Genomic DNA, 12,247 nt, shown 5'->3' with positions numbered 1-12,247 from the left:
GATATTTGTGCTGAGGTTTCTGGAGTGGGACATTAACCCACAGCCTAATGCCTCAGTCGGCAGTGCTGTGGACAATGCCATTTTATCTCCAACTACGCAGTCTCCTCCTTTAGGCGTATTAAACACAGCGGTATACAATTCTTTGAAATGTCTGCAATTTTCACAGATAAACTTTGCCTATTGTGTCAATCCCTTGGTGCATTTTAGAAAAGTATTATCACCTAATTTTTTGAATATCATTCACGCCAAGTTTTGCATGATTTCTGATCTTTGATACAATCGACATCAATTTGCAAAGAACTGCCCAAAGTCAGCTGTACCCTGTTCAAAGAAGGAGCAGGATCAAACTCCATTCCCTGACCTCTTATGATTTTATTCAGTACCACTTGACTGACAACAACTCATGGAAGGTTCCTCCCTTTCAGTTTACGTGTCAACGTCCTTGGCCAATGATTTGGCTAGTTGCATTGGAGACCAGCATGGGAGCTGCAGAACAAACCAATGTGTCAACAAGCCAGTGGGGTACAAGGCCCGTTGCACCATCCAATACAATCTTGGTTGTTCTGTATCCCAACCCTGTTTCTTCACCTTGATCCCTTAACATTTCATACAAATCACTTTGATAGTTTCAGTTGACCTCCAGCCTTGTGTGTTGTTTAGGAAAATGGTGTTCCATACTTATACTCACTGACCTGCTGCCTGACAGTCACCACTGTATGCACCTCCTGCCTGACAGAAAATAAAACTGCATGGCCTTTCAGAATTTGCCATGGGGACTGTTCTATCTGAGAGTAGGGACCAATGGAATTTGGATTGGATCGATCTGATTTTCCAATGTCACGAAAGGCATCTGACAAGGATCATTCCAACGCATGAGAAAATTATTTTCCAACTTTCAAAATAACTTTGAAGCCAGTGATGATCAGTGAAAATATTGTCTGGAAGTCATCAGATGTGAAAACAAGTGTCTCATTAAAAAGCTGAAGAAGTTTTGAATCAAGTCTACGATAGAAAACTTGATCCTTTTAGTGAACTATAAATATCACAACAAATAGCCCAGTGTCTTAAACATCTGGCATAGCAACATTTAATCTTCCAATTTTAACTGGAATTCACTGCAAGGAGAAAAGAATTGAACAGTTTCTTCATAAAAGATGTCCATGTGTTGTCAATTACCAGAAAGTTTTGACAAATACACTTTTTGAATAAAAAAAAAGAACCTTGCTGAAGAGAGAGAAACATTGTCAAAACTTTTCATCTGGCACTCAATAAAGTCAGGTGAATGGCTAAAATTTGACCATTGAATTCTAATTTGGATAAGTGTGAGGTAACCCATTTGATCAAACGAATAAAAAGGCAACTTGTAATTGAAATGAAGGGAATCCTCTGAGTGCTTTGGTGCAGAGGGATCTGGGTATCCTTGTTAATGAATCATAGAAAACTAGTTTGCAAGTACAGTAGGTAATAATGGAGGCAAGTGGAATTGTGGCATTTATTGCTAAAGGAATAGAGTATTAAAGTAAGAAAATGTTGCTGCAACTGTACTAGGCTTTAGTGAGATCGCAGCTGAAGTATTATGTACAATTCTGCTCCACGTAAGGACGATGTAGTTGTCCTAAAGGCAGTTTGGGGGAGGGTCACTAAATCGATTCCAAAGATGAGAAGTTTGTCTTATTGATAGAGATTGAGCAATTTAGACCAATATTTTCTAGAGTTTAGAGGAATAATAAGAAATATGACTGAAATGTATAAGATACTGATGGGGATTGATAATGAAGATGCAGAAGGAACGTTTTCTCATGTCGAGCAATCTGGAATGAGAGGTTATGGTTTTAGGATACAGGGTAGAACAAATATGACGAGAAATTACTTCTCCCAAAGGGTCGTGAACCTGTGGAATTCACTCCCCCAGGGTTCAGTGGGTACTGGGTACATTGAGTAAATAGAAGGAGGTGATAGGCAGGTTTTTCATGAGTTATGGGGTGAAGGGCTGTGGGGAGTGGGCAGAGGAGTGGAGTTGAGTCCGAGAGGAGATCAGCCATAATCGTATTGAATGATGGAGCAGGCTAGAGGGGCTGAATGGCTGACTCCTTCTCCTAGATATTATGTCCTGATTCTTATCAGGACAGTCACCAAGAATACCAAATTTCAAACAATCACCACAGTCTGTACTGTAAGAGAAAATAAATTTGTTGACAACTCAACCCTGATTGGGTGAGACATTGCCATGGAGAAAGCAACAGGTTGCCCCAAGCTCCCAGGTAATTCCAAAAAGGCTGGAACAGATTCCTTTTGTTTGTAGAGAACAGATTAATGAGATGATGTTCTCCAGTTCTATTTGAACAGTGTAGCAGCGAGAGAATGCAGAGGCCAGACTTGGAAGGAAGGTGAAAGTGGCAAGTGAGTGGAAGCTCAGGATTATTCAGATAGTTAATACTTAATACTGCATCGTAAGGAGAAATTACTTTTATTATTGACTTCAGTAACTAGTAAGGAGTGTGGTGCAGGTTGAAAAGTTTCCACCAATTGTTAAAATCCTCCACATAATTATTACCTTTACAGCCAGTGTTTGCTGCTGCATCACTAGTACTTGAACCTTAAACATGTACATGGTTTAAAAGTCACAGTAATGATTTACATTGACTGGTTTCCAGTGTGAGCTTAATCTAAATGTGGAGGCACCGATGTTGGACTAGGGTGGACAAAATCAGAAGTCACATGACACCCGATTATAGTCCAACAGGTTTATCTGAAGTCATAAACAGATTTCAAATAAACCTGTTGGTCTTTAACCTGGTGTTGTATGATTTCTGAGGTTAATCTAAAGGGAAGCCAAATAAATATGAAGGAGAGAGGAATCGAAGAACAAGGTGATAGGGTGAGAGGAAGGGGCATGTGAGGAGGTCCGAGGGAACATAGACATTAGTACAGATCAGTTGGGCCAAATGGTCTGTTCCTCAGCTCTGTAATGCAGATAATGTTCTGTGCAATTTCATGGATTTCCATATCCTTTAAGATCTTGCCTAATTTCAACTGGTTGTTTTGAAGACAGATAGAGCCCTCGATGAATACAAAGGTAGCAGGAAAGAACTCAAGCAAGGAATTAGGAGGGCTAAGAGGGGTCTTAAAATGTCTTTGACAAACAGAATGAAGGAAAATCCCAAGGTGTTTTACACGCTCATAAGGAGCAAGAGGGTAGTGAGGGAAAGGGTTGGCCCACTCAAGGACAAAAGGAGGGAATTTATGCGTGGAGCTGGAGGAAGTGGGTGAGCTCTTTAACAAATACTTTGCATCTGTATTCACCAAAGAGAAAGACATGGTGGATGGCGAATCTCGGGAAGGGTATGTTGACATTCTGGGCGATGTCAATATAAATAAGGAGGTAGTGTTGAGTATTTAAAAAGCATTAAGGTAGACTAGTCCCCTGGACCTGATGGGATCTATCCCACAATGCTGAGGGAGGCAGGAAAGGAGATTGCTGGGACTTTGTTTGAAATCTTTGTATCCTATATAGTCACAGGAGAGATCTCAGAAAACTGCAAAATAGCCAACATTGTTCCTTTGTTTAATTAGGGCAACAGGGAAAATCTGGAAAATGAATCCAGTGAGCCCCTTCATCAGTGGTAGGGAAATTATTGGAGAAGATTCTTAGGAATAGGATATATTCATAGTTGGGAAAAATATAGACTTATTAGGGATAAGTGGCATGGCTTTGTGTGGGAAGGTCATGTCTCACAAATTTGATTAAGTCTTTTTGAGGAAATGACAATGGGGAGTGATGGGAGCGGTAGATGCTGTCTACATGGACTTTAGCCATGCCTTTGACAAGATCCCTCATGGCAGGCTGATATGAAAGATAAAGTCACTTGGGATTTTTGGTGAGCTGGTAAGATGGGAACAGAACTGGATTAGTCACAGAAGACAGAGCATAGCAGTGGAAGGGTGTTTTTCTGACCGGAGATCTATGACCAGTGGTTTTCCACAGGGATCAGTGCTGGGGACCCCTGTTGTTTGTAATATATACAAATGGAGGAGAATGTGGATCACCACCCTAGTAAATTTGTGGATGAGCCAAAGATTGGAGGAGTTGCAGGTAGTGAGAAGGATTACCAGTGGATACAGTAGTACGTGGCAATACAAGTGGATAAGGTGGTCAAGAAGGCATATTTTACATACTTGCATGTTAATGAAACAAATCCTGCAACCCATTCTGAAAGATGAAAGACTTAACAGCAATCTAGGTTTGTTCAATATATTGTTTCAGTTGCATGACACTGTAATCTTTTGCTATAAATTCTATGTCTTACAATCCTGCTCCACAGCCACCTGTTGAAGGAGCAGCGCTCCAAAAACTAGTACTTACAAATAAACCTGTTGGACGATAACCTGGTGTTGTCTGATTTTTAAGTTTGTCCACCCCAGTCCAACACCGGCACCTCCACAAGAAGGCACATGTCATGCTTGCCTTCATCAGTCAGGACATACAGTATAAAAATTAACAAGTCATGTTGCAGCTGAGGGAGTTTCAGTGTAGCTCAGTGAATAGTGCAGAGCGTACCTTCAGGAATGCATCGACCAAGGACAAATCTGTAACCCTTGCAACATTTCTTCCTGAAAGTAGAGAAACAAAGGTTAATATGTTGCATGTTGATTCCATCATTTGCAGTGAAAAGTATTGTTTTGCATGCTATCCAGGCAAATCATACCTTGCTGAAGTACATTGGGGTAATAGAATGGAATAGAGAATATAATTTATAGCTAAAGAGAAGTTGCAGAGAAAGATCAACTCTAATATATGAGAGATCCATTCTGATAACAGCAGGGAGGAAGCTCTTCTTGAATCTGTTAATACATGTTATCAAACTTTTGTATTTTTTGCCTGATCCATCAGAGGATGGAAGAGAGTATATCCTGGGCTGAGAGTGTTCTTTGATTATATTGTTTGCTTTCATGAGGCAGCAGGAAGTATAAATGGAGTCAATGGAAGGAGGGCTGGTTTCTGTGATGAACAGGGCTGTGTTCACAACTCTCTATAATTTCTTTTTCATGAACAGATCCCTGAACCAAAGTGCCTAGAGAACAGATGATATGATTGTTAACAATATCTGTGGAACCTTTCTGTGCATATAGCTTTTTCAATCATGTTTGTCAGTACATTCTTTCATGAGTGGTGTGCATCTCTGGCTGGGTCAGCAACTACTGTCCATCCCTACCTGCCCTTGGGAATGTGGTGAGCTGCCATCTTGAACCACTGCAGTCCACATGCTGTAAGTAGACACATAGTACTGTTAAGGAGGGAGTTCCAGGATTTTGACACAGTGACACTGATCAGTGATATATTTCAAAGACAGGATGGTGAGAATCTTAGAAAGAAATGTCAAGGTAATGTTTTCCCCTGTATCTGCTGCCCTTGTCCTTCTGTGCTGTAGAGGCTACAGGTTTGGAGGGTGCTGTTGGAAGGCCCTTGGTGAATTACTGCAATGCACCTTGTAGCTGGTACATACTGCTGCCACTGTGCATGGGTGAGTAGAGAGAGCGAATGTTAATCCAGGTGGATGCCACATTTCCAATGTTACAATGATGATTACATCTCAAAAAATGACTTTCTCGCTTGTAAAGATGTTGGGACAATGTGTGGCTGTGAGAGGTACTGGATGAAATGCAAGTTTTAGTTTTCTTGCTCAAACAGAATAGTGCGGAATTTAATCTAGATCTCACTGTTGTGCAAAATTGATGTCAAAACTGTCCAAAAAAAGAAGAAATGGTTGCTTTCCATAGCAACAACACCAGATACAGTGGGTGCAGAATTCAGGAAAGTTTCACAAGTGCTTTGTTTTAAAGAAACTGCTCCATCTATCAGCAGGATAGGTTTCACAGGAAATGGGTCTCCTGTGAAACTGTACTGCAAAATGAAGATAGACAGTGCATGGTTAAGATGAATAAAAATATTTCTTCACTGGAGCAGAGTCAAACATGTTTTTTTTAAAATTCATTCATAGGATTTGTGTTGCTGACTGGACCAGTATTGAATGCACATCCCTTAGAATCAACCACATTGAGCTGGTCTCGAGTTACATGTAGGCCAGACCAGGTAGGGATGATAGTTTCCTTCCTAAAGGGTATTAGCAAACTAGATCAACAATGGCTTCATGATCCTCATGAGACTTTTCACTGGACTTTTGTTTTTTCTGGAGATAGTTGGGTTTAAATGGAGGTTCCCCAGAAACCTTACCTGGCTCTCTGGGATTAAGAGCCGAGCTGATAACACTACAAAGCCGTTGCCTCCCCAGAGTTTGTGGTTATTGAAGTGTTTCAGGAAGACCCAAGTCACCATTCAGCAAGTACTGAGTGCCAGTGAGACCATCTTATCACTGCTGTTTGAAGTTGATCTCTCTCTCTCCCCACATCCTGAGGAAACAGGTAGAAAGCAAGATTGTAGCAACATCGTAAGCAGCTATTTCCTGTGAAGGCTGTCTGGTGGACTATACCCCAGACCAAGTGGAAATACCTTCTCCCCACCAACTGCCACGTTGAATTTGCTGCACTTGGGTTGAGGCTGCAGAATTCTCAGGCTCTCAACACTAAGATTGGAGAGGGGGGTGGCAGGGTGATGGACACATCCACATTCCTTGTGGATAATTCAAACTGTATGAGTTTGACCATAAACCCTCTACTCTTTTATGGAGCTTGTGTGTCACTAGCAAGGCCCGCACTTTATTGCTCATTCCTAACTGAACCAAATGGCGTGTCTGGTCATTTCACAGGGCAGTTGAGAGTTAACCTGGTGCAGTGGTAGCATCCTAACCCAGACCAAGAGGTCCAGGTTCAAGTCCCACCTGCTCCAGAGGTGTGTCACAACATCTTTGAGTGAGTTGGTTAGAAAATTAGGTTAATGAGAAAGTTTTTCTTCACAAAAAGAGTTAACTATATTGCTGTGGGTCTGGAGTCAACATCGTCTAGATCAAGCAAGGAAAGCAGGTTTCCTTGACAAAGCTCATTAGTGAACCAGATGGATTGTACATTGAATAGTTTTCTTGGTCACCATTACATTCCACATTTTCATTTATTGAGCTTAAATGCCTCCAGCCACCATGGTGTGTTCTGAACCTACATCCCAGAGCTTTAGCCTGGGTCTTTGGATCACTAGTCCAATGATACTACCATTATGTCACTGTCTACTGAGGAGATGCCTGTTGATACCCATTACCTAAGGGGAGGTGATGACCTCATGGTATCATTGCTGGGCTGTGAACCCAGAGACTCAGGCCATCTTCCAGGGACCCAGGTTCAAATCCCACTGCAGCAGATGGTGGAATTTGAATTTAATAAAAATCTGAAATTAAGAGAGTAATGATTGTCAACTGGGAAAAAAAAACATCTGGTTCGCTAAAGTCCTTTAGGGAAGGAAATCTGCCATCCTTACCTGGTCTGGTCTACATGTGACTCCAGACCCAATGTGGTTGACTCTTAACTACCCTCTGGACAGTTAGGGATGGGCAATAAATGTTGCCTAGCTATTGACACCCTCATGCCATGAATGAATTTTAAAAAACCCTGGACTGAGTTACTGGATGCCTCTTTGCACATGTCTTACCGAGTTGATAGAAGCAGATTGGGAAACAAATTGAATCTAAAGATGAGTTGGACAAGTTAGCTATACCTAATGTGATTCACCAATGTCTCAGCTAGTTGAACCTGTTGGTCACATCTGCAGGACTTAAGGAAGCCCCATTCTTCACATTTTAGCTTTTTCCCTTTGGCCCAACATTGGTGTCCATGCCTTCAGCTACCTTAGGCCCCAGTTCTAGAAATCCCTCCACCCTTTTGCCTCTCTCTCTCTCTCTCTCTCTCTTTCTCTCCCCTCCATTAAAACATTACTTTAATAAACACTGCCTAACCAAGCCTGTGCTAACTTGACTAAAGTGGCTCAGTGTCAAATGTTTATCCCTCTGAAGTGGCTTGAGGCATTTTATTTTGTTAAAGGTTCTATACCAATGCAAATGGTTGTTGTTGATGATGACTCTGAAAGGCACCAGTTAGAGTTCCCTTGTGTTATGTAGCTCACTGATAACGCAAGGAATCATCTTGTGGACAATGTTACAATGTTAAAAGCTCTATATAAATGTAAACTAACACTGTTGACCTTGAACCCACTCCACAGAACCAAGTTAGCAACAACCAATGTAAAATGAACTTTAAAAGCCTCTGAACACTATAGGCTCATGAGATAAGAACTGCTCTAAAACAGGCAATTTCATTGAGGAAGCAGGTGACAATAGCTTTAGTTAGACAGCCGTACACTGGGCTGGGCTGGAAGGTTTGCTAGAGAGGTTGAAGTGAAACTGTGTCACTGACATTCTGTTCCCTATATTAAAGTTCCTCCAGCAATCAGTGATGTCCACTGAAAGCCATACCTTGTCCTTGCTACTAATCTCTCCCCCATCCCCTCCCTTCTAACCAGTGACCCCTTCCCCTCATCCCACCTTCACTCAGCCTTTGGCCTGAGATGTACAACTAGCCATCAGGCTCTCTGGTGCAGTACCATCAACAGCCACTATAAGAGAGGCGTTGACCTTCAAATGGCAAAGGGACAAGAGTGGACAGCCCTCCAACTGCAGACCCTCAATCCTCGGGGTGGGTCACTTCCATCCAGTGGAGAGTCACCACACCTTGGGCAAGGGGTACGTTTGAGAAGGAGAATCCTTCATGGTAACCTCAGTCGGTGTGAGAATGGAGCCCACGCTCTTGGTTTCTCTCTGAATTGCAAACCAGCCATCGCTAGAAGAGGCAACATTGGGCTTTCACTGCATCTTCAGCCAATTCCCGCACCGGCTGAGGTGACAATGAAGGATCTCCTTCTCAAACTCTCCCCTCGCCTGAGGCATGGTGGTCCTCAGGTTAAACTCACCACCAGTCATCTCCGTCTGATGAGAGATCAGCCCTGTGATCTAGTAGGATGATGGTGACTTCACCTTTTACTTTTAGTGATTGTTACCCAGGCATATCAACCTGTTATATCTCCCGTCACCTCCGTTAAATATCACTCATCTCTTTTTTTTCCAACCAGTTGTATTGCCATTCCCTTCAGCCTTTTACACCATGTGGTGTCTCTGCCCGATACCATATCACAGAACTTCTCCTTTGTTCTTCTTCCAGAACCTTCCCCCTTTCGCTTGCTCAAAACGACCTCTGACCTCTCAGTTCTGGTCTAAGGTTATGGACCTGGAACATCCGTTCTGTTTTTCTCTCCCTCTCTGCCGTGTCTGCCTGACCTGCTGCATTTGTATGTTTTTATTTCAGATCTCCAACAACTGCAGTGTTGTGAAAACCAAAAGAACTGCGGATGCTGGAAACCAGAAACAGAAGTTGCTGGAAAAGCTCAGCAGGTCTGACAGCATTGTCGGAGAGAAATCAAGAGTTACATCCTCAGAACTGATGGGAGCGAGGAAAATGTCGGTTAATATGCAGAAGATAGGGTGGGGGGAGGATGTAAGGAGTAAATGATAGGTGGGGATGGAGCCCAGTAAGAGAGAAGGACAGTTGGACAGATAAAGGAGTGGATAACGATCTGGCTAGGAGGGTGAGTATCTATTAATGCGGACTATTAGTAGCTAACGATGGGTTTTGCTTAATAGCAGTGTTGTGCTGGGATGTAAGTGTGCTGTTCAACCTCAATCATCTTCATTCATCACTGGCATAATATCAGGCTCTGTTTTGGATGGAGACAAGGAGATAGTGAGCCATAAGTGATTAAGATGAATGCGGTGCTGCAAGAAAGTCACATGCAAACTGGTGATGCCAGTTCTTGCCAAGTCAATCTCAAAGTAGTCCTCCACAAATCCTTGAAAATTATTGTGTCAGGGGCTGCTGTAGAGGGGGCAGCAAAACATACCAGCTGACCCAAGGTGCTTTTACCATCATATAAATCATTAACGTGCAAGCGCACTATTACCTTAGCTTGCAGACAATAACAGATGGTGCTAAAGCACTCGGTCAACAAAGACTCTGGGAAAGTGGCTGCAGAACTAGGGATTGTCCAGAAGGTGGAGCAGTGGCTCTGCAGTCATTGGAAAAATCCGGCACTGGGCTCCCTACCAGAGAAAGTTTGCAGCAACTTTATTCAATTTCACAGTAAATATTAAGTGCTAATGTTACACACAGAGACTGGATGGATAGAGCAAATGTTGAAAAACTGTTTACTGTTGGCAGGAGAGTCAGTAACCAGAGGACAATGTGGTTAAGGCAAAAGTGAGGACTGCAGATGCTGGAGATCAGAGTCTAGATTAGAGTGGTGCTGGAAAAGCACAGCAGGTCAGGCAGTATCCGAGGACCAGGAAAATCGATGTTTCAGGCAAAAGCCCTTCATCAACATGGTTAAGGTTACTGGCAAAGAAACTAGTGGTGATGTGAGGCAAAGACTGCCTGGGATGACAGTGCAAGCAGATTCAATACTCCCTTTTCAAAAGGGAACTAAATATTTAACACTGAATCGTTTGTAGGGCTACAGGGAAAGAGCAGGGGAGTGGGACTAATTAGATAGCTCTTGCAAAGTTTTGGCGCAATGGGCTGAATGGCCACAGTCTGTGATATAAAGTTCCATGATTCTGCACTGAGTTTAGGATGTGTGTCAATCTCTGAGATTTGCTTAGCTAGCCAATGTGACTGCTGTTCTTCTTTTTGCAAGCTCAGTGTTTTGCATTGCTCCCAGTTTGGAAAGATTGAGAAACAAGGTGAGACAGGACAAGAAGTATCGGGGTTAGACACCTGGCAACATTGAAAAGGCATTCACCCCTTTGATTCTGCTCGCTCATTCAATATGATCATGGCTGATCATCCAACTCAGTGCCCTGGTCCCACTTTCCCTCTTTTGATCCCTTTGGCCCTAAGAACTACATCAAACTCTTTCCTGAAAACTTTCAACGTTTTGTCTTCAGTCACTTTGTGTGACAGAGAGAGTTCCACAGGCTCATCGCTCTTGGGTGACAAAATTTCTCCTCATCTCAGTCCTAGGTGCCTTAATCCTGTGACCCCTGGTCCAGCCATGTGACTGTGGGTGTGGAGTTACAGATAAGTCTGGTGATGGATTCCAGATTTCCTTCCCGAAAGGACTTTGGATGTGGGTATTGTCAGCAATTGGTGATAGTCCCAGTGTCACCGTCACTGGGATGAGCTTTATATATTCATTTTAATTTAAACCAGCCTGGGAAAGGTTTGCCTTCATCTGCCTGTCTTAATCGACTCACTGAGCCATGGCTGTTTTAGAGCAGAGTGAAGGAAGAATGATGCTAGATGTATGGAATGAGCTGCCAGGGGATGTGGTGGAAACTGGTACAATTGCAACATTTAAGTGGCATCTGGATGGGTATATGAATAGGAAGGGTTTGGAGGGATATGGGCTGGGTGCTGGCAGGTGGGACTAGATTGGGTTGGGATGAACGGGTTGGACCAAAGGGTCTGTTTCCATGCTGTACACCTCTATGACCCTATTCCAGCTCCAGGACCTGATTCACATGTCAACTCTTCACACACATGATGTGGGAGCTTGCTGTGTGTAAATTGACTGCTTCATTTCCTTCAGACAACCGTGACTACACTTCAAAGTAATTTCACAAGTAAATGGCCTCTGTTGATCATCTTGGATCTCTGCCTGCACAGTTAAACGCTGGGTTATGTTTCTGTCAGACTTAGAGTCACTTCTGACTTTTCACAACCTTAAAATGAAAGGGACCTCCATCAGTGCTTCCAAAATCTAAGGTTGAAGCACATTGTTTAGTAGCAGCCTTATACCGTGGCCTTCTGTTCACAGCACCGTTACACCGAAATACTCTTACCAACATGATGGCTACTGTGGTACCACATTGCAGTATCTTGCTGCATCAATTGGCTGCGTACGCGAGAGTCAAGCTCAGCAGCTAAGACGTTCTTCACAACAGAGCAGTCCGAGTAGGGGAAGCTTGGCGATTTGTGTTTGTCTTTTCTCCTTCGTGGGATAAGTGTGTTGTTGTGGAGGCCAGCGTTTGGTGCCCACCCCTAATTGTCCTTGAACTGAGTGGCTTGAACTGAACTACTGCATCATTCTAGGGGCTTACCCTTGAGAGTCGGACACATTGCTGTGGGTCTGGAGTCACATGTAGCTCTGGACATGGATCTGAGATTTCCTTCCCTAAAGGACATCGGTAAGTCAGATGGGGGGGTGTTTACACAATCAGTGATAGTTTCATGGTCATCACTACTGAGGTTAGCTTTA

At 43.0% G+C, this 12,247-nt stretch overlaps 1 protein-coding gene across 1 annotated transcript in view; it reads right to left on the bottom strand.

The window, feature by feature from the left end:
- The window catches only part of LOC140458441 (collagen and calcium-binding EGF domain-containing protein 1-like), a 170,520-nt gene that overhangs the window by 58,086 nt on the left and 100,187 nt on the right, over positions 1-12,247 (bottom strand). Inside the window, exon 3 of the mRNA XM_072553012.1 lies at positions 4,559-4,611. Within this exon, the coding sequence (XP_072409113.1) occupies positions 4,559-4,611 (53 nt within the window). The remainder of the gene's footprint in view (positions 1-4,558; positions 4,612-12,247) is intronic.

This window comes from Chiloscyllium punctatum, chromosome 33 (genome assembly GCF_047496795.1).
Source record: "Chiloscyllium punctatum isolate Juve2018m chromosome 33, sChiPun1.3, whole genome shotgun sequence".
NCBI classification, from domain to species: domain Eukaryota; kingdom Metazoa; phylum Chordata; class Chondrichthyes; order Orectolobiformes; family Hemiscylliidae; genus Chiloscyllium; species Chiloscyllium punctatum.
The sequence above is the reverse complement of the archived record's forward strand: the minus strand, read 5'-3'. Positions and strand labels throughout refer to the sequence as shown.